The sequence below is a fragment of the Monodelphis domestica genome, chromosome 2, assembly GCF_027887165.1.
Source record: "Monodelphis domestica isolate mMonDom1 chromosome 2, mMonDom1.pri, whole genome shotgun sequence".
Classification (NCBI taxonomy): domain Eukaryota; kingdom Metazoa; phylum Chordata; class Mammalia; order Didelphimorphia; family Didelphidae; genus Monodelphis; species Monodelphis domestica.
Window position 1 is genome coordinate 35,122,036 of NC_077228.1, and position 23,451 is coordinate 35,145,486.

General features: G+C 38.7%; 1 protein-coding gene across 13 annotated transcripts in view; it reads left to right on the top strand.

Moving 5' to 3' along the window:
- Positions 1–23,451, top strand: part of EVI5 (ecotropic viral integration site 5) — a 221,510-nt gene that overhangs the window by 102,450 nt on the left and 95,609 nt on the right. For all 13 annotated transcript variants that reach the window (XM_007480307.3, XM_056815347.1, XM_007480308.3 and 10 more), the window contains 8 exons: positions 5,631–5,820; positions 8,110–8,334; positions 9,269–9,343; positions 10,043–10,168; positions 11,410–11,553; positions 14,501–14,590; positions 14,698–14,795; positions 21,452–21,512. In XM_007480307.3, the coding sequence (XP_007480369.1) occupies positions 5,631–5,820; positions 8,110–8,334; positions 9,269–9,343; positions 10,043–10,168; positions 11,410–11,553; positions 14,501–14,590; positions 14,698–14,795; positions 21,452–21,512 (1,009 nt within the window). The remainder of the gene's footprint in view (positions 1–5,630; positions 5,821–8,109; positions 8,335–9,268; positions 9,344–10,042; positions 10,169–11,409; positions 11,554–14,500; positions 14,591–14,697; positions 14,796–21,451; positions 21,513–23,451) is intronic.

Sequence of the window (23,451 nt, forward strand, 5' to 3'; positions counted from 1 at the left end):
AAGCAGTGTAACAGTTTTTCTACTTCTAATTTGTTTGAATAATATCAACTGTTATGAAAACTAATATAATTCTTTCTTATTGTTATCCTATTCTATTCTAACCTAATCTTATCTAATACAATTTTTGTTACCTTACTTACTCTTACATTCTATTTTATTCCTGCTCTGTCTCTTACTCTGTCTGACTATGAATTCAACTTCCTTAGGCCCTGAACTAATCTGACCCTAATCTTGCATTATACTATGTATCCTACATTATGTACACTCTCTGATACTGTATTCCTAAGTCATTTGCTATTGTTAACTTATAGTACATGCCATTTACTTTGTACAACATTCACAATATTATTTTTATACATATTTACATGACCCTGATTTTGATGTCAGACCGACAGAAGAATCTCTTGACTTTTCCATCTACCTGAGACTTTGCAGAACGTTTTATACATATTTACAATTTATAGTTTATAGTTTATAGTTTGCAAACTTGTGGACACCCGTTTATTTACACCAGGGTCCCTGTAGATCAGTTTGTTCTGTGCATGGGGTCTTTTTATGTAGTGATGCATGCACATACTTACCAAAGGTTGCTGGAGTCTTGTCTACATGTTGACTGTTGAGATCAACTTCGTTCTTGCTGTTATGTGTATGTTGCATGTGTGTCCCTATGTGTGATGTTCATTGTGTTAACAGTGTGACACCTTAAATGACTTCCCTCCTTTAAAGTTTCTTCCTGCTTGATTGTGCATAAAGTAAAATTTTAGCTGTCCATTGCAGCTTGCCCAGTTCCTTGGACAACAAGGTCCTCTTCCTCTGTTTGTGCTCTTGATGATTTTTTCCTCTTTTGTAGTCATGGAAATTTGGCTGTTGTATACTTGACTGATGATCTTTCTTTTCTCTACTCTTGCACTGGAACCTTGTGTGTGTGTGTGTGTGTGTGTGTGTGTGTGTGTGTGTGTGTATGGATTGTGTGGATTATTCTTTGTGTAGCAGTTTTTGTGTTTGTGTAGCAGTTTTTTCAGTCCTCTTCAAATTCTTTTTCATCATTATGATTGCCATGATCTTCTACATTAGGTTCTGGATTCTGGTCTAATTCTGAATTTGTGTGTTCTTTGTTGGTCATGGCTTTTTGTGGCTTCATGTTGGAAACATGAAACCAGGTATCTTTCCCCAAGATTTTTACAGACTTAGGGGTTATTGCGATGACTTTATAAGGTCCATTCCATTTTTTATATGTTATAGACTTTCTGTTAAAGTTCTTTATATAGACTGAGTCTCCAGGCACTATTTCATGTAGGGAGTAATCCAATGGTACTCGTTGGATCAGACCTAAGCTGTGTAGTTCTTTTAGCCTTTTTTGCGAAGTTTGTAAATATGTATGCAGCTGACATTCTCCACCGAGCATTGAAACGTATGTGGGTTTTCATGCTCTCTCTTGCCAAAGTGACTGTCTATAAAGCATTTCATAAGCAAAGATGTGTAAGTCTCTGCTTGGCTTTGTCCTTAAGTGAAATAACACTAATGGCAGAGCTTCTGTCCATTTAAGGTGAGTCTGCAGAGAGTTTTCCTACTAGAGTTTTCATTTCCTGGTTTAATCTTTCCACTTGGCCAGAACTTTTGGGATGGTAAATGGAGTGATGATTCCCTTCTATCCCTAAATTCTTGTAAACTTCTTGTAGGACTTGTGATATAAAATGAGTCCCATGATCCAAGTCAATCTTATCAGGTATACCAAATCTAGGAATGATTTCTTTCAGTAGGTTTTTTTACCACAAAGGCAATGGTGTTCTTCTTGGCAGGGAAAACTTCAGGCCATTTTGTCAGTCTGTCTACGATGACCAAACAATACTTGTATTCTTTGTCACTTGACATATTTATGTAGTCTATTTGCAAACTTGCGAAGGGAGTAAAACCTAATAGCCGACCTCCCAGGCCTTTACTTTTAAAATTTCCTTGATTGAATTGTTTGCAGAGATTGCATGACTGACATACTCTGATTGCAAATGAGGATATCCCAGGCGCAGTCCAGAATCATCAGACAGTATCTAAAATGGCTTGAGTTCCCAAATGCTCTTTTGAATACATTGCATTACACAGATGATAATATAATGCACTGGATAAAATGGGTTTTCCAGCTTCTGAGAACCATATCCTTCTTATTAGTTTGGCACCAAGCTGTTCCTTCCATGATTGGGTTTCCCTTTTGTTGTAGGCTTGTGTTATTTCCTTTTGTTCAGTTGAAGAGAAATTCAGAACATGTATAGCTCCAAACTGCAGCATATCTTTCTGTGATATGTGCTCTGTTGTTACCTAGGGATATTTTATCTTTTCCACAAGAATGGCTACAGCAGTGTATAATGTAGTTTTAAAAGATATTGATAGTAGTGAAATATTTCTGTTGATTGTATTGGTTTTGAAATATTGAAGGTATTTTTGACAGTTAAGAATCTTTGGTGTCCATGACTGAAAAACCTCAAAATGATTTACTGGACACTCCTTTAAGCAATCCAGACCTAGTATTATTTTCTGATGGTTCTTCTTTCATGAAGGATGGCATATGCTACACAGGAGTTGCTATAGTCACAGAATTTACCACTCTGGTCAGCTTCACTGCCCTCAAATATAAGTGCCCAAGGTGCAGAACTGATCGCTCTAAAACATGCCTATATAATTGCCATAGATAAGAAGGCAACAATTTACACACTCTAGATATGCATTTGGAATATGTCATGCAGTGGACATGCTATGGCTTCAAAGGGGATTTTTTAATATCAGTTGGAAAATGTATAACTAATGCAGAAATTATTAATGAAATTCTTTCTGCCCTCTGGCTCCCTGAAGCCCTAGCTGTAGTTCATTACTCTGCCCATACATGTGGCACTGACTGTGTCTCCAGGGGAATGACCAGGCAAATACCACTGCAAAGCTAGCAACCTTAGGAGGGCCTGAGTTAATTAACAACTACTGATGACTTAAATCTATCCCTTTTTTATAATGAAAAGGAAGTGGAAAAATGGAAGCAAATAAAGGCCAAAGAGATAAATGGAGTATGGATATCATCATCATCACTTGCTCCCTAGGAGTTTTTATCACCAACTTTGCCACTCCATTCACAAAAATGGTCATTTTGGTACCCAGGACATTGTGGACTCTGTTAAAAGAGTATGGATAGCCCCTGGCATAACTACCATAACTTCTAAAGTGTATATAGCCTGCTCTACTTGCCAAGCATTTAATCAGTATGACTTTTGTGGCAAAGTGTTTGGTGGGCATCCTCTGGCTTACACACCTTTTGAACACCTGCAAATTGACTTTATCACTATGTCAAAAGCTGGACAGTATAAATTTTGTCTGGTCATAGTAGATCAGCTGACCAGATGGCCTGAAGCATTTCCTACTGCTTGAGCCACTGCAGCTTTTGTTGCTTTTAAAAGAAACTATTCCTCACTTTGGCTTGCCAGCATGCATTGATTCATATAGAGGAACTTATTTTACCGATTCAATCCTGTCTCACATTTATTCATGTTTGGGGATAACTCCTAAATTCCATGTACCATACCATACCCAGAGTTCAGGTCAAGTTGAAAGAATGAATAGAGAACTTAAAATTATGATTGGAAAATTGTGCACTGAGACTCATTTAAAATGACCCGAAATTCTCCTTCTGGCCCTATTTTATCTTAGAAGCAGGCCCAGAGGAGATCTACACATCTCACCATTTGAGATGCTTTTTGGACATCCTCATATACAGGCTAAGCCTTTCTCCCCTACATATACATCATTACTAGGGGGAGATGCTTCTATTGCCTCATGTATATGGGATTTGCAGACCAAATTTTGAGAGCTTCATGAATCTGGAGCTGCTGTACAAGTCCTATAGACTTCTTGCTCCATGACTTGCACCTAGGTAATAAAGGTAATAAAGTTTACATAAAGAACTTCCGTCATACTGGGGCAACTCAGCCTGCCTATGGTGGTCCATTCCAAGTCCTGTTAACTACTTCAACAGCAATTAAAATCGGAGAAAAGAATTCTTGGATCCATTGCTCCCACATAAAAGCACCATCTATAGATGATGTTTAACTATATTCTATCATATTTATTGTATTTTACTGATTGTTTGCTTTGAGATTTAATTGTTTTTAAGTATATATATATACACATATATATCTGTTTATGTTATTTTTTTGGACCATATTATTCTTGAACCTAGGAAAATACCTTTATTAGTGTCAAATGAGCACACAGGTCAAAGAGACAAACCAATCCTGATAGCATTGATGAGATTGTGTGCCAATACAAGAGGGCTTGACTCTTGTGTGAGACTCGAGGTTGCAGCTGTGTGACATAGGTTAGATGCAGGACTCCTTGTAGCACACTTTCCATCAAGTACCTAACATTGGCTGTTCTGGCTCCCCTATCCTTGAGAGATGAGGAAAGGTCAGACCAGGGAATGATATCTGCCATCTGCTTCAAAAATCTAGTCCTTTTTCTGTCTTTCATACTGTGGCAATTTACTGTAGTCCTGGCTGCTGAGTGGGTAAGTGCATGATTGCTATTACAGGCTTATTGGACATCAGTCACTTTAATTGGGCCCTGATTCAAGGACCTGTTATCATTTTATTTTTCCTTACTTGGGATTTTTACATATAAGACTTAGATAGTTTATATTTCATCCAGTAGTTACTTTTTTTCTCTTTTATTGGATTTTTGTGATTTTTTGGTATTTTTCTTTGGCAATGATTCACATACCTTATACATCAGCCATGTATCTATGTGATTTCTGTGTTTGTCAATATCCTCCTCAGGGCAGAATGTGTTATTATCCTATTTTGCAAACTTTAATTTCTTTTGAGAGTAATTTCCAAATAAGAGACTTTCTACCTCCCAGAATCTGGAAAAGTAAACTGCTTACAGAAGGTACCATGAAGATGCTTGCAGAGACCACATACTGCTCCAAAAGATCCTGAGTAAACTTTTGGATGTGCTGAATTGAACTTTGGAGGGGGTTGAATGCATCTGTTTTGAATGTACACTTTTATGCCAAAGGGTACTTCCCCCAATTGGTTTTGTTCTTCTTTTCTTTCTTTCTCTCTTATCCCAAAATCATTGTAATTTCCCCTTAGAAACGGCAATGCTCTATATACCTTTAGTTGGAAATCTTTAGAGTTATAAGTTGGTTATGCTTAAATTGATCCACTGGGGAGACAGTCTTCCAACGGATCCAAGGGGTAAATGTGTGTTTAAAAAAAATTGTACCCTGGGGACTACATCCCCCAGCATTCTCTACTCTTTCCAGGATTCCCTTTTCTTACATCCTATTGTGAGTTGGGATATAAATGGTCTGATCTTACACCAGGAGGGGTCTTTTGCTGGGGCTTGAGTAGGCAGCCTGCTGGGGCTCTGTCTCTTGTCTTGGTTTGCACCCCTTTCTCTCTCTTACCCCTTAGTTTTAACCTTACACCTGTTAATAGGCATATAATAAAAATCAATGAAATTCACTTTTTTATAAAATCAGCTTTTGAAATCATACATAATTGGGCACTGAGAAACTTTTGGCAAATGTCATTAATGTTCATTCTTGTTAATATAAGATTAGATTTTAATGATATTTTAAAATTATGTTTTAGACTGTTAGAGACAGACAGTAAATCCTTAAGATCTGTAAATGGGTCAAGAAGAAACAGTGGATCCTCTCTTGTATCAAGTTCATCTGCCTCTAGCAATCTCAGCCACCTTGAAGAAGATTCTTGGATCCTCTGGGGAAGAATTGTTAATGAATGGGAAGATGTTCGCAAAAAGAAAGAAAAACAAGTTAAGGTATTTATGTCTTTCTCACTGTTGCAGCTGCTGGATGATGTGTTGCCTAGGGGCCCCTGGTTTTATTTTCAGTCTGATTCAACAACCACGTGCCCATCAAGCCCTGTGAGCAGTGATAGGGATCCCAAAACAAAATTGTCCCTGCTCTGTGTTTTATTGGGAGAATGCAGCAGATACATAAGGAAAGAACTATAGAGATGAACAGTCATGGTAGATGGGCACAGGTACTGATCCTGGGGAATCATGGAAGGCCTAAAGAGGCCAGGCTACATCTGAATGCACTTTGAAGCAATCAAGAGGACCTTCAAGAGAAAGGTGAGTTAGGAGGGAGCTAGCTCATTCCTCATAGTGGGGCCAATCTTACATGGATGGGCAGGTGGAGAGGATGGAATTTGATTCTGAAAACAACTAGTAGGGCCAGTTTGGCTGTATCAGTGAGTGTGGTAGGGTTCAAATAGAATAAGTGTGGAAAGATGGGCTGGAGCCAGATTATGGAGGACTTCAGATGTGAGACTAAGGTTTTTTGTTTTTTATCTTTGAGACAATAGAGAATAAATGGACATTTGTCACGAATCATAACAACACATTTAGATAAGAGCTAGAATAGATCTTAAGAGTCACCTAGTTTAGCTTTTTATTTTACAGTTGGAGAAACACTAACACCCCCCCCCCCTCCTCCCATTCCTCTCCGTGTTATAAAACCACTTAGGAGTATGAACATCCAAGAATTCAGATGGTGAAGTGGGGTTTATGTTAGGGATTATCAGGGGGTGAACATTTGTGGGATAATCGTCAAGGGAGTCCGTGTAGAGCTAAAATGGACTTAGTTTAAGCAGAAATATCAGGCCAGAATAGAGGTCATAGACTGGGAGGACAGAGAAAGATGGAGGGTCTTAAGGTTGTTGTTGGAAAGGGAAAAAAGCAATAGTAGTTGATCATGGAAACAAAGATCCAGCCTGGATGATAGAAAATTATGGAGTAAACCTCCCCAGGGGAAAGATTTTTGTGTAGTGGTAACAATAGAAAAATGATTGGAGGGGGGCAACTGGGTGGCTCGATGGATTGAGAGCCAGGCCTAGAGATGGGAGTTCCTGGGTTCAAATCTGGCCTCAGACATTTCCTAGCTGCGTGACCCTGGGCAATGTTACGAAATTAGGGAGATTGTTGCTCTAGAAGCCAGGCCAAATAAGGTGCTAACCATAATTACCTGTGTATGTGTGTCTGTACACACACATAGGAATGTTACCTCATTTTATCTTCATAATAACCTAGTGAAGCAGGGCTGTAATTATCCCCATTTTATGCATGAAGAAACCGAGGCAGCCAGAGGTCAAGTGACATGTTCAGGGAGACATAGCTAGCAAGTATCTGAGGGCAGATTTGAACTCAGCCCTACTTCTTCACCTGCCTAGAAGAGGGACATGGTCAGATACCATACTAAGATAGAAAGAATTGGGCACAGTCAAACTTAAAGGGATCATTTATTCAGCCTTTTGTAAGAGGCCCAGGGTCTGATGCCCTGATACTTTGGGACGTTTATTCTAATGTTAGAGGCCCTCCAATGTTATGACAGTTAGGTGGTTAAGTGGAGGGGGAGGATGAGGGAGAATGTGATAGGAGCAGAGGGGGGAAAGGGTGAGAATCAGATGGAGTAGAAAAGGGACCTAAAAGGATGACCAATGCTAAGTTTTGTTGTGTTAGTGCAGCATTAAATCTTGTTGTACTTGGGTACCCTTTTAATGTGCCCTTTTAATGGTTGATTGTCAGATGGACCTTTTCTTCATAACTCAATGACTGTCTTCTCTGAAATTCTCTAGAACGGGGGGTTCTTAAACATATTTTCTGAACATGTTTTTTCAATAATTGAAAACTGTATTTCAACATGATTTTTTTTTGTAATCCTAAGTATCTTATTTTATGCATGTAAACATATTGTTCTAATTAGGAGTCCCGAGTTTCCACTAGGAGGTCACCACAGGTGTCTGACACAAGAAAGATGGAGAACCTCTATCTTAGAACTTGAATGCAAAAATTTCTTAGAATAATTGTTACATTTAGAGGAATTTTAGAGCCATTACAATGAATTAAAAAATCAAACAGCTTACTACGGTGTTAGTGTATACTTTGTAGAAGCATTAACTAAATTGGTAGAATATATGGACCATATCTGCTAAATCAGGATTAAAATTACTTGTAAATCACAGGTTCAAATTTTTTCTCAGTGCCAAATCTCTTTGGTTTTCGAAGTACGTAATTTGAATAAATATTGTGTTGTTTTTTATGCTTTAGGAACTTGTTCGAAAAGGGATACCTCACCATTTCAGAGCAATTGTTTGGCAACTTTTATGCAATGCTCAGAGCATGCCAATTAAGGATCAGTATTCTGAGCTCCTGAAAATGACCTCACCCTGCGAAAAACTTATCAGAAGGGACATTGCAAGAACCTACCCTGAACATGACTTCTTTAAAGAAAAAGATAGCCTTGGGCAGGAAGTTTTATTTAATGTAATGAAGGTAAGGTGGATTTATTCATTTTGTAAATGAAACGTTTTCACAAAACTCAAGACAAGTATATAGATATACCATGAAACCTGGGCCTCTTCACAAAAACCTGGGCTTTGGGTTAGTAATGACTATTACGCTATAATTTTCTGCTTGCCTTTTGTTTTGGATTTTTTAATGCTGATTCTTAATCTCACAAATTGTTCTTTTCGCCTCAGTGTCTGACTTTAATGTTCAATAATGACCAATTATTTTCTTACATAACTTCACAGAAGTGAGGGAGCTATAGTATAGGTACAAGACAGATATTTTCCCTGTGGGCCAATGCTGACGTTATTTGTAATTTGTAAATCCCCATCCATCGAGATACCTTATTATGGCAACAGACTAATATCTTGCCTCCAAATGGCTAAAACTTGGGCTAGCTCTTGACTTATCCAGCCTCCCTTCATTCAGACTTCTTCCTTCCCGTTGTCAAGAACAGCAACAGCTCAGTCTTCATTTAGAACAAACCACTCTGCTGTTCTCCTTCATGCTTTCCCTGCCCAGACTTTCTTATCCCTTTGGTAAACTTCAGTCAGCACTGCCGAAACAGATCCTTGTAACCAGCTTCAGCCTTGCCAGCTCTTCACCTAAGTCCTGTACTAATTCCTGTCTCTATCAGATAGAAATGATACTTTATTTCTAAGCTTTGTTTTATTGCCCAAGTCTGTACCACTCTCTCTCCTCTCTTAGCAGAAAACTTGCCACTGGGAATTGTCTAATGAAATTTCAAATCTATGAATCTTTGGTTGGGCTTGAAATAGGTAGGATAACATCTTTTTAATGATCAAGAAATTTTCCTTCCTTAATAAAAGTCTTAAAAGTCTGTTTTTTTAGGCCTCTAGAGAAACAAAAATATTAGACAATTTTATATTCAAGTCTTTTAAACTTCCTTTCTTTTCAGGCATATTCTTTAGTGGATCGTGAAGTTGGCTATTGCCAGGGAAGTGCTTTTATAGTTGGACTGCTACTCATGCAGGTGAGTTGATTCATGTGGAGCAATTGACTTTCATTTAAACTCAAGGGAAGAATTATTTTGAGTCGATTATATTCATTTTCTAATTATAGGCAACTAGGTGCTGCTCTGGGTAGAGTCCTAGACCTAGAGTGTGGAAGGTCTTAGTTCATATTTGGCCTCAGATACTTATTAGCTGTGTGACCCTGACTGAACCATTTAAGCTCTAGTAGTCTCAACTTCTTCATCTGTAAAATGGGTCCCAAAATATCATCTAGCTCCTAGGATTCTTGTGAGGAAATTAGCCTATATTTGTGAAATGCTTTGTGCTATGTTAATTTTAGCTCTTAATTAATATAGTAATAAATAGTAGCATCTGCTACCTCATTTTACTTGTTTGCAAAATGAAGATGATATTTGCACTTCTTAACTCATTATTCAGAGAAAAGGGTTTTGTAAATCCTAAAATACTCTATAAATGGAGGTATCATTGTTGTGTTTATAATTCTTATATAAGATCTAAAATATCTAACTCTTAAAAATAGTTTTAGTCTTGTTGAGAGAACATTTCATGTATAATCTTACCAACAGCTTTAGTAAAATTGCCCAACACACACACCCACGCACCCATGCACACCCACACTTGTGCGCACGCACACACGCACGCATGCATAGATGTCATGGGGATCAGAGGTACTTTACATTGTCTTTTTTCTAACATAGATGCCTGAAGAAGAAGCTTTCTGTGTGTTTGTTAAATTAATGCAAGATTATAGACTGCGTGAACTCTTTAAGCCAAGTATGGCAGAATTGGGCCTTTGCATGTACCAGTTTGAATGCATGATACAGGTAAAAACTTTAGTGTTAACATAATAGGCATATATCTGACTTCTTACAAACAGACATATACATAGTAGCTTAATATGTAAAGTTTTTCAACGCAAACCATGCTTATCAGGGGTGTTTTCTTTGTGCCGACTGTACCGGCCGCTCTAGGTTAACATGTAGAAATAGAAAGGCCCTCCTTGTCTCTGAAGAACTCGGCTGGTAATGCTCGGAGGGGTAGGCTAAAGGGCATCAGGAGTACTGACTCACTGCACCCAGAAGCATGGAGGTTGTGCCAGTTATCCCGATTGCTATGATTATGCCTTTGTTTCCCTTTACTTTTCCACCGCAGGCTCTGCAAACCCTTTTGGTACTAACATTGATAACGAAGTGACGATTATATGATCATGCCAGTGGCCTTTCTATTCTCAGCATGAATTTTTAAATTGATGGATGGCCCTGGAATAAGAATGGGATCATCTAATGATAAGACTAATATATAAAGGAGTTAATGAGCCTAAGAGTGAAGGCAATTTTTAATGACTTGCAAAAACTCAAATTGAAAACAAATGCTTTATATCAGCAATTTACTTATAACTTACCTTTCTGATTTTTAATGTGGCTGTTAAATAAGATTGTGTCATTCTTTATTCTATCAGTATTTTGAATCTGTGACCCCCATACATGTAGCAGTATAAACGTGCCACTTAAAATATTTATTGAAAAGAACGAGGCTTGATGAGAAAAACTACGGAAGGGCTCTACTTTTTGGGAAATCATTTTTCTAGAATTAATGTAGGGACTTTTCCTGGGTGTTCTTAGAAAACCCGAGTTGTAAACTCTTTTGCCCTACCCTGGAGAAGCATCTAACTATAGGCAAAAGGAAGTTATAGCTTGTGGGAAATGGCCACCAATGTTATAGGTATTTTAGGGGGCAACCCTGCCACCTGCAGATGAACCATGCCTGTAGACAGTATACTTTTTTCACATAATCTTGTTTGTCAATTTTATACTCTATATAGAGTTAGACATTTACAGATTGCATGGAATTTCAGTATTCAGTTGCATAATGCATTGCTAACGTGTTAACATTTTGAGTTGGTTGTGGATAGAAAGATTAGATAATGGAATATAGCAGTAGCACCAGGGAAAATCTGATCTGACATTTTCCCTGTGTTTTTCGGTTCTACACACTTTGTTTATTGACTTACAAACAATGACACATTTTAAGAGACTCAATTCTTATATTTTGTCCTTTTTCCAAGGAGCATCTACCAGAACTCTTTGTACATTTTCAGTCTCAAAGTTTCCATACATCTATGTATGCATCATCCTGGTTTCTGACCATCTTTCTTACAACTTTCCCACTCCCGGTGGCAACAAGGATTTTTGATATATTTATGTCAGAGGTAAGCTTTTAGACATCCTTCTTATCCCTGTAGTATTTAGGGAACTCACGTATATATTTCTTCATGGATTACCCTAATTCAAACTTTTAAGTAGCTCTTGGCATAAATGATTTCTTGAGTGACAAATAAGATAGTCTTCACCTGTGAAGGACTGATGACTTTATTATTCTGAATCCATCTCCCAGCAACACACATCACAGCCTTTCCTACCTTATAAGATGGTATTCCTCAGTTATGGTGGCCCCAAACTCCCATCCCTTAATATGTAAACCATCTGCTCTTAAGGGTCTGTAATCTCACTTAGGCTGTGCCTCTCCAAACTGACTGCCACCTTGTAGTTGGCTTGCACTTGGAACTTCTGTACTTTGGACCTGACAAAGCTTGTGCTTTGCTGGCACACATCACTGTGATTCATCTAAGGAGAACTATAGTTAGGGAATAAGCATTTATTAAACATACAAACAGAAAGAAAGAAAAGAGATCCCTGTCTGCTCACATTTTAACAATATTTAAAAGGAAGCTGGTAAGTGGGGGTAGGGGATGGAATATGGGGTATGTGGTGGCAATATGCCAGTGGCAGGGTTTGAGTGAGCTTTCAGGATGATGAGGTTTCTGGTGCCTGGTAGAGAAAGGCCAGAGTTCAGAGGACATGGCTGGCCTGGACACCCTGTTTAAATGGAGGCCCGAGGGGCGTTGTCGTTTCAGAGGGAGACACTACAAGAGCAGAGACTACTTCTAATGTATGAATTCCAAGGCTAGAGTAAGTTTCCAGGTCAAAGAGGTTTTTGGGACCCAGTAGAGAGTGTTACCACTAAAGTGGAGGAAGCAATGCACCTTACCTGTTCATTGTTTTTCTGGTCTAGTCCATTTCTTGTAGGAACTTTCTAGACAGTTACAACACAGCAGGTAACATATCGGTTGTTAGTTCTTTGTCAGACCAACTCTTTTTTTTTTTAAACCCTTACCTTCTGTCTTAGAATCATTACTGTGTGTTAGTTCTAAGGCAGAAGAGTGGTCAGGGCTGGGCAGTGGAGGTTAGGTGACTTGCCCAGGGTCACCCAGCTAGGAAGCATCTGAAGCCAGATTTGAACCAGGATCTCTTGTCTCTGGGCCTGGCTCTCCATCCACTGAGCTACCCAGCTGCCCCCTCAGACCAACTTTACAGGAAAAATGCATCTTTTCACAATCACTTGTATCTGGGAAGTGCACAGAATAATGTAGAAGGAAATCCTGTTCCTCTCTTGTTGCCCAAAATGGTTTTTTACCTCACATACATAAATATATTAAAGCAAAGTATGTAATTATTTAAGGTCATTTGTAAAATGAACAATTTTTCATAAGAAAAGGAGTTTGTATTTTTTAAAACCCTTACCTTCTGACTTAGAATCAATACTGTCTATCGGTTCTAAGGCAGAAGAGCAATAACGCCTAGGCAATGGGGCTTAAGTGGCTTGCCCAGGGTCACCCAGCCAGGAAGTGTTTGAGACCAGATTTGAATCCAGGACTTCCTGTTTCCAAGCCAGGCTTTCTATCTACTGAACCACTCAGCTGCCCCCAAAGAATTAATTTTTTACATTGGGCTCCCAGCTTCACTTTCTCCCCAGAAGTTTGTAATCATACTTTATTTTTATATCCTGTAGATGTTCCTGTTTTATGATGTTGAGATAAATGTAACCAGCAGGCATTTCTGTGCCACTAAGAGATGATGCTGATTTTAACTACTCCATCTGTTTTATTTTTATTAGCTGGTGAGAAGAGTGAGGCTTCCACCATCCCTCCTGAACACTGACTTAAAAAAAAAAAGTTTTTGTTGATTTTTAAAAACGTTATTATAAATCCAGTATCTTTGCTCCTCCTCCTCCCAGAGAACAATCTTATATAAATATTATTTCTCAAAAGCCAACGCCCCCCCCCCCCCCGAAAAGAAAAAGAAGAAAAAAATGAGCAAAACTGATGAGCATATCAACAAAAGCTTGAGAATATGTGCTCTGTCCCACACTTGTGGACCTCTACCTCTGCAGAGGAATGGGGTGGAAGAGTCTTCTCATATTTGTTGTTTCAAGCCATGCTTCTTGTTTATCATTTTGTGGGATTCACTTTTGATTTTTTTAATGTGGTTCTTTTTATAGTTACTGTGTATTGTTTTTTTGGTTCTGCTTCCTCCACTGCATTAATCCATATAGTAAGGAAGTAAGCAGGCTTATATAGCTCAAATCAAATTTGGACTGCTCCTGTTTTAGACTATTAGGAAATTAACTGAAGCAAGAAATCCTTGAGAGCTTATCCAAAAGTCGTAGTTAGCACAAATGTAAGGAATATATTGGAAGGACTATACGCTTAGAAGGAAGAAAAGCATCATGAAATGTTTTAATGATCATCCTATTTGGAATACTCTAAGAAAAGCTTCTTATTTTGTATTTTTCAGTAGTTGAGAAAAAAAGAGCAGACTTCCAATATAACCTCAATTGACCTATGGCAGTCCATGTAGCAGCGTGAGGATCAGGAAGAAATAGATGATTCTGCGTCATTTTAGACTTTTCCTAGAAAAGCTTATATTAAAAATTGCCTGATTTCAAAATGTCTGCCCTCAAACTCTTGCAATAAGTCAGTGGTTCTCAACCTTTCTAATGCTGTGACCCCGCAATACAGTTCCTCATGTTGCAGTGACCCCAAACCAAAAAATGATTTTGGTGGCTACTTCCAAACTGTCATTTTGCTACAGTTATGATTCAGAACATGACTATCTGATATGCATTATGTATTCTCATTGCTACAAATTGAGAGGTTGAGAACCGCTGCAATAAGTAGAGCAAGATTGTTTACCTAAGTTATTACATTAAAGAGAAAGGCCCTCCCAGGCCACAACACTGGTTTATCTATCATTAGTGTTACTTTTTTAGGTCATAAATATGTGACAGTTTAGAATTCTACAATTTTTCTGTCTTAGGGCTTGGAGATAGTGTTTCGGGTTGGACTCGCCGTTCTGCAGATGAATCAAACAGAACTCATGCAACTTGACATGGAAGGAATGTTACAGGTAAGTCTATTGACTCATTTCCAATTCTAATGTCTTCAGATTTGGCGGCATCAGTTAACATAACCAGTACTAATTAGTTCTTATAATTTACTCTTATTGCCCCTTAGCATTTTCAAAAGGTCATTCCGCATCAGTTTGACAGTGGTCCAGACAAATTAATTCAAGCATCTTATCAAGTCAAATACAATACAAAAAAGATGAAAAAGTAGGTATTGTATACATCTCTTACTTTTTTTTAAAGTGGGAAAAGTTTAAAACACTTTAAATGTTATGAGTATGTTTCTATTTTACCTATTTTAATTTCATTAGACAGTAATTTATCTTCGGTGAAGTTGATGCTATGTAGTGCTGATGTTTCAGATAAAATGAGACCTTTCTTTAGTTTGGTAACTTATTCAAAATTAACTACTATCTTCCCTCTGCTGCTTACCTCCAATTCATCCTGTATATAGCTTATGTATATGTTGTCTCCCTCATTAGACTGAGTTTCTTGAGAGGAGGGACTGTCTTTTACTTTTCTTTATATTCTCCAGCCCTTAGGACAGTGCCTGGCACTCATAGTAGGTTCCTACTGTGTGTGCTTACTAACTAGAAGAAGGAGTCAGAATTTTTCATTTTTAAAAATTTTGATTTGCCTGAATAGACTTCGTCTTTGTTTTCCTTAAATAGTCTCTTAAATTTAAGCACAAGATATCCTTATCTTACAAAGATCTTTAGAGAACCTAGTCCATTCCCTTGACTTCTCTAAACAAGACATACTTAAATTTGTACCAGAAACATGAGCATCCATTTTCTCTTTAAAGACCGTAAAAGGATAGGCTTATGTAAATCTGATTTATTCAGTCTATATTTTCTAACCCTTATTAAAATTGGGAACTTATTCCCTACACATTTATGCTTTCTAATGTAATCATTTGTGATTTTGAATTTGGAGAAATAAGAAAATAGATTAGTAATCAATTAATCTAACATATATGAAAAATCCTTTGACAAAGCTTTCATAGAATAATAGAATCTTAAAATAAGAAACACTATGAAAGACTATTAATCCATCTTCCTTTGCCATGCAGAAATCCTTTCTAGAATAACCTTAAGATGGATAGTGTTATCCAGTTTATCCTGAATTCTCCAGTGATAGGAAACAAACTCCTTTTTGAGGTAGAACATTCCCATTTAAAAAAGTTTAATTTAGAAAGTTCTTCCTGATATTGAACCAAAATCTGCCTGTCTAAAATTTCTATACCCATTAGTTCTAGTTCTGATTTTTAGAGAACAAATAAATGATGGATAATCCCTCTTGAGTATGATAACCCTTCAGATACTTGAAGACAGACATCATGCACCACCATAACTTCTCTTCTTTAAATTATATGGTTTCAAGATACTCTGCCCTCCTGTGGACACTATTCCAGGCTGTCAAATCACTCTTAAAATGTGCTCCTTGGATGTGGTATGACCAGTGCACGTGCCTGCCTTGTTTTGGAGATTCTTCTATTAATTAATCTGGCCAAAGTTTACATACAGTGATAGTTACATCACAGAATCTTTGAATTGGAAAGACCCTCAGAAGTCTTTTAGCTTAACCCATTCCTGTACAAGAATCTCTTTAAAATATCCCAAGGGTTGTCCAGCTTTTGCTTAAAGATTTCTAAGGAAAGGAAATCTACTATCTCCTGAAGATGTCTGTTCTCTTCTGAGACAGCTTCCTTGGGAAGTTTTTCTTCTCTGTGCAGCTTACACCCATTACTCCTGGTTCTCTTGGTACCTAAGGAGAACTAGTATAATTTGCATTCCTCTTGGCAGCCCTCAGATATCTGAAGATAAGAATCCCATTTTCACTGTCTTTTTCTCTGCCTAATCCTGTCAAATCCAAGGACCTTTTCTCAGCCCTCATTCTCCTTGTCCTCTCTGCAGCCTTCAATAGGAGTGCTCACTCTCTCCTCCTACCTATGTGACTGCTCCTTCCCTATATTTCACTTGGTGATCTCATCCACTTCCAGGGGTTCAGCTACCCTCTCTATAGTGAGGATGCTCAAACTTAGTTTCCTACTTTCTCTTATTGTAGAGGGTACCATTATCTCCCAGGCCTTCCTCTCTCTCTCTCACACCCCATATCCCGTGTGTTGCCAAGGCCCATCGACGCCCCTGGTATATGCCCCCTTCTCTCCTCCACTGACACCCTGGCACAGGCCCTCATTCCCTCACGCCTAGATAATTGCAGTGGCGGCTGGTGGGGCTGCCTAAAGTGATTTTCCTAAAGCACCCTCTGATCTGTAAACTCCATTGGCTCCTTGCTAGCTGCAGCATCCAACACAAAATGCTCTCTTTGGCACCCGAAGACCTTCCAAACGTAGCCCCCTCCTGCTTTTCTAGTCACTTCCTCCTTCCCCTCACCATCCACTCTTGGATCTGAGGCCACTGGCCTTTTGGCTGACCCCAAAGAAGACTCTTGGCTCTGGGCGTTTTCTCTGGCTGCTCCCCGTACCTGGCACTCCTCATCCCTCGATTTCCCTAATTAGTCAACTAAAATCTGATCTTCTACACGAAGCCATTTTCAATCTCTCCTAATTCTAGCACTTTCCCTGTTTTAGTTGTTTCCGCCATATTGCTCTGTATCCATCGCTATATTTGTATTTCTACCCATTTGCCTGTTTCCTCCCTTAACCCTCAGTGCTTAGTCAGTGTTGATTGATTGGTCATGTCCCCATCACTGTGCTGCGGGATAAGAATACAGAGACAAGGAAGATTGTCCCTGCCCTCAAGAAGCTGACTTACCCCTCTGCTGGGGAAGACAGTCCCAAAGAGGAGGGCAAGAAGGTTGGATAGCAAGGTGGATAGGAGCGGAATGGAAGCGCGCCACCTGGTGGGAAGCAAGGGCACAGCTGCCCTGGGCACCCTCTGGTGGAGATACTGGGAGGAGCCCTCCAACAGAGGGCACCTTCCAGGTATGAGTTCCAGGGCCGAAGTGATCTTCTTCTAGGTTTCTGGGACACGGCGGAGAGAAGTTCGCTGACATATATCCTGGTGGGAAATATGGGCCAAACCCATATCCCTGAGAGCAATAAAGCCCTTTGACATTGAGTTTTTAATGGTTATTCTTTGAGTCTAAGTCATTGAACCTATTTTGAAAACATCTAATTATATTATTGTCTATTCTAAATTTTTCCATTTTTTCTCACAAGAACAGTCTGACACACTATCAAAAGCTTTGTAACAGTCTGGGCAAACTTTGGCTACAGCCCTCTCTTCATCTACTAGTTTAGAAATCCTGTTAAAGAAAAAAGAAATCTTATTCATCTTATCATAATCTTCTTAATGAAGCCATCTTTGTAAGCACACCTGACTGTCTAGATGGTCACTAATCATATCTTTGATAATCTGTGATTTTCTGAGGTACAAAAGTCAAGCTCACTAACAAAGTTTGTAGCCTCTTTTCTATAAAAATTAAGATGTTTTTCCTTTTCCAGGCTTGTGGCAGTGGATCAGCAGTCACATCTGCCTATTCTTTCTGTATCCTTCTGAGCCAGTTGACTTGAATTCATCAAGGGAAATATACCAACTCTTGGTTAGCCATTTCTGTTCCTTCGTTTCCTATGTAAAGGAAATGTCTCCTTAACAGAGAAAAGAAAAAGAAAATGATTACTTAGCAGTTCTGTCATCTCCATCTTTTTAGTTATCATTGTCCTATCCATTCCAAGCAGAGGTACTATGTTGTCCTTGATCCCTGTTTCCCAACACAGCTAAAAAAGCGAAAGAAAAAAACCTCCACAAAACTCCTGTTTTTGTGCTTGACTTCTCTTGCTAGCCTTAGGTCTTGATGTACCTAGGCATTCGGATGATATTTTTATAGGACCATGCCATGTTCTTATATTCTTACTGTCATCTGCCTATCTTCTTTAAATTTGGTTTGTGAATTCCTTTTCAATCTATGCTACTCTCTTCAGATAAGTCTCATTTTTCCTTCTCAGTGAAATTGTTTCCCTTTGCATTTTCAGAATTTCATTCTTGAGCATCTTCCATCCTTCCTGGGTTGACTTCCTCTTTAAGATTTTATTCTATGGGGATATTCTTCCTCTAAAATCTTCAAAAATTACTTTCTCCAAATCCAGGGTATATGGTAGACTATGTGGGTTTCCACTTCTTTCTGTTACCAGTTCCATAATAGAGCAGTCACTTTTCCCTGAGTTCCCACTATTTCTAACCTAGGACTCTATTGCTTTTTTTTGGTGAGAATGAAATACAGAATATTTTTTCTGCTTATTTTAATCCTTTCCCTTTTGGGGGGGGTCAAATCAATTTAAATCAAGAATTAAAACATTAGCTATTTTGCTTTGGCAGAGTGATTCAAAACTCCAGGAGATGTCTAGAGAGTTGATGTTGCCAAACACTGCTGTATCATCTGTTTCCCAAATTTCTTATCTATTTCTTCCTTCTTTCTAGGTGGTCTATGGTATATTTCATTGGCAAAATCCACATGTTTCTTTTTCCATTGACTTTCTACCCCCCTCCCCAAAAAAACCCTTATCTTACCAAATGTTGGTAAGATAAGATAAGTGGTAAGGGCTAGGCAATTGGGGTTAAATAGCTTGTCCAGGGTTATACAACTAGGAAATGGCTGAGGCCAGATTTGAATCCTAGTCCTCCTGACTCCTGGCCAGGTATTCAGTCCTCTCTGCTACTGAGATGCTCCTCATTGACTTTCTTTTTTAAAATTTTTATTAAAACCCTTAGTCTCTGACTATACTGTTAGTATTGTGTATTGGTTCTAAGGCAGAAGAGTGATAAGGGCTAGACAATGGAGGTTAAGTGACTTGCCAAGGGTCACACAGGTAGGATGTGCCTGAATCCAGATTGGAACCCAGGACCTCCTGCCTCTAGGTCTTGCTCTCAATCCACTGAGTTACCCAGCTGTACCCATCTACTTTTTTTTTTTTGCTATTTTCTCACTGTATCCTTAATTCCTCTTCTTTTTTCTCTTCCTCCCAGAGAGCCATAATCCTATATAACAATGACTAAACAGATTTAAAAAAAAAATCAGCCAAAGTAATTGACTTATAAAAAGCTGACATGTGCAGTATGAAAAATATATTCTTTTCTGTGTCTGTTGGATCAATCCTGTCCCTGGTCAAGAATTTGTCCTTTTGTATTTTTTTTAAATTTTATTTAATTAGATGATTTAGAATATTTTTCCATGGTTACAAGACTCATGTTCTTTCCCTCCCTCCCCTCCTCTCCCCCCTTTCCTGTATCTGATGCACAATTCCATTGGGTTTAACATGTGTCGTTGATCAAGACCCATTTCCATATTATTAATATTTGCACTAGGGTGATCTTTTAGAGTCCACTTTCCCAGTCAGCCCCATCAACCCATTTGATCAAGCAGTTGTTTTCCTTCTGTTTCTTTTCCCATAGTTCTTTCTCTGGATGTGCATAGCTTCTTTCTCCTAAGTCTCCCAGAGTTGTTCTGGATCGTTGCATTGCTGCAAATAGAGAAGTCCATTATGTTTGATTGTACCACAGTGTATGATGTTCTTCTGGATCTGCTCATTTCATTCTGCATCACTTCCTGGAGGTTGTTCCAGTCTCCATGGAATTCCTCTACTTTATTATTCCTTTTAGCACAATAGTATTCCATCACCAACAGATACCACAGTTTGTTCAGCCATTCCCCAATCAATAGACATCCTCTCGTTTTCCAATTTTTTGCCACCACAAAGAGTGCAGCTATGAATATTCTTGTACAAGTCTTTTTCCTTATTATCTCTTTGGGGTACAAAACCAGCAGTGTCCTCTTGTATTTTAAGCCTTGGTCCAAAAATCCAGATCGTGTTCTCATATACCACCTTCTTCTACGTCCCTTGACTTCAGTGGCTCATACTGAGAAGAACACCACCTGGGCCTCTTTGGGCTTCAGTTTCTTGCCTAAGACTTTGTGATTTGGGGCAATATTTTTAGGTTTCTTCTAGAACTCTCTGAAATACATCTGTTTTGGTAAGCCTTTCATTTTGGATTCATGCTCCAGAAAGGTAATAGACCTCTTTTTTGCTATTGGGATGACCAATGGCTGCTTCAGTACCCTTGAGCTAGAAATCACCAGCTGTCACTGATCTTCAATCCTTCCTTTGCTCTTCACCAGATTATTTCTCACCGAATAGTTTCAGTGCCTCTACCCTGACAGCTTCCTCTTTTGGAGGAGTCTCAGATGTGTGTATGTTTTAGTTCTTAATTGTAATGCTTTCCTTTTCCTTCCTTTTTCCCACTGTGCAGTTCTTTTACTCTCTGATCCCTCAACAAAGGACATTTCCCCTGCTTTGCCTCAGATCCTTTTTTTGTTCCTATTGAAGCCTTGCTTTTGGTTCCTTCAGTCAACAGGAAGTGTTGCAGGAGCCTTCGAAGAGAGATAACATTCTTTATAGTATTATCCACTGCAGTGTATGTTCATTTGAGCAATCCTTTCACTTAAATCTTCAGAGCAAATTCTTTCACTTATACATTCACATGATTATTTATTACTCTTCATTTCTATTTTCTTAAGCCTTTGACTTAATACTTTTTTTTTCATAGATTTTGAACTCATACAATGTAAGTTTTGTAATTCCACATCAAAATTTCATGAACATTGAAGAACTCAGCTTCTTGTTTTATAAAATGGCATGTGTGCAAGATTTCAGGTCCCTTTCCATTTTATAGTTCTGTGATTTAAAAAATGATGCCCTTACATGGCCAGCAGTCCTGCTATATATATTCCATATAGCCAATGAAAGCCTCATCAAGTTTATCCTTTGCTGCTGCTTTTAAACATTTGTTGTATTCTAATCATTTTGAAAAAAACTTACATCATAACTTTTATTTTTTTCTTAGGTTAGAAAAGGAATACACTACAATAAAAACTAAGGAAATGGAAGAGCAAGTTGAAATTAAAGTAAGCATGAGGAAGCAGCATTTTAAGGATGAACTCGCAAGCACGGGTGATATGGCAGTGGGCACTGGGTGGTGGTGATATTGTCGCTGGTTTGTGGTAAACTTAGTAATGGTGGTTCTTTTTAAAAAATTGTATTGGCCAGTCATTTAGACCCTGGGGGTAAAATGTGATTTCATCCCTGCGATAGCTTCTATGCTAAACTGAACACAGTTGGGTACCTTAAACTGCCTGTTGTTGTTCAGTTGTTCCCCCCCCCCCCCCCCCATCCCTTTTTTACAGATGAGAAACTGCGGCATTTAACCCTTATTTGCCCAGTAGTCCAGTCATATAGCTAGTAAGTGCCTGAGGCCAGATTTTAACTGGGATTTCCTGATTCCAAGCCTAGTGCTTTATCTACTGTACCATCTCGCTGCCCCCTTAAACTGGATGAAGGGCAACTATTGACTTTTCTTTTTTGTTGGGATACATCTAATGAGAACTGACTTTCTTGGGAAAACATCTGTATCAGCAGATACAGGGACCATTTGTGATGGGAAGCATCACTAAAATAGTGCAGATCAATGTGTTCAGTGGGTGGAGCTGATTGAAGGACAAAAGAGGCCTCAACTTATCTAGCCTGCTTGTCCCCAGACCCACGGAACCTTGTTCTCAGGCTTTGTTTTAACCTTAGCTCCTACCATCCTGCTTTCAAAGGGGCAGGAACAGATATTTTACCTTTATTCAGTGAATGTCCTTTTTTTTTTAAATTTTATTTAATTAGTCAATTTAGAACATTTTTCCTTGGTTACAAGAATCATATTCTTTCTCTCCCCTCCTCTCATCCCTTCCCATAGCTGATGTGCAATTCCACTGGGTTTTACATGTGTCCTTGATCAAAAACGATTTCCATATTGTTGATGTTTGCACTAGGGTGATCTTTTAGAGTCTACAATCCCCAGTCATATCCTTTGACCCATGTGATCAAGCATTTGTTTTTCTTCTGTGCTTCTGCTCCCACAGTTCTTTCCCTGAACGTGGAGAGCATCTTTCTCGTAGATCCCTCAGAATTGTCCTGGATCTTGCATTGCTGTTAGTAGAGAAGTCCATTACATCGATTGTACCACAGTGTATCCGTCTCTGTGTACAGTGTTCTCCTGGTTCTGCTCCTCTCACTCTGCATCACTTCCTGGAGGTCGTTCCAGTTCACATGGAATCCCTCCAGTTCATTATTCCTTTGAGCACAATAGTATTCCATCACCAACATATACCACAATGTGCTCAGCCATTCCCCAATGGAAGGGCATCCCCTCATTTTCCAATTTTTGGCCACCACAAAGAGTGCAGCTGTGAATATTCTTGTACAAGTCTTTTTCCTTATTATCTCTTTGGGGTACAGACCCAGCAGTGCTATGGCTGGATCAAAGGGCAGACAGTCTTTTAGCACCCTTTGGGCATAGGTTCCAAATTGCCCTCCAGAATGGTTGAATCAATTCACAACTCCACCAGCAGTGGATTAGTGTCCCATCAGTGAATGTTTTAAAACTATGGGGATCTGAAATTTAAAAATTCTTGTTATCCCTTGATGATTCACCTCAGAACTTTCTTCTAAAATAAATCAGTAGCATTTATAAAACATGGCAGGTGACATGCATTCTGAATCCATATGCATATGTGTGAAATATTAATGTCTGTATGCAATAAAAGCAACAAATGAAAAGAATATTTATAGTAACCTTCTATTAAGAAAAACCCTTGTTCCTTCTTCAGACTTGAAAAGACAAAATTATGCCCTGATAAAATCATAAGAGTAACTCATCAGTTTTAATTTACTTTCACTCTCCACATTGCTTGACACCCCTGACAGTGCTCAGCACACCCCCACCCCACGCATAAGTGCACATCTACGTACAGAATACACACGTACATGCACACGTGTGGCCGGACTCAGCCTCACCAAGTC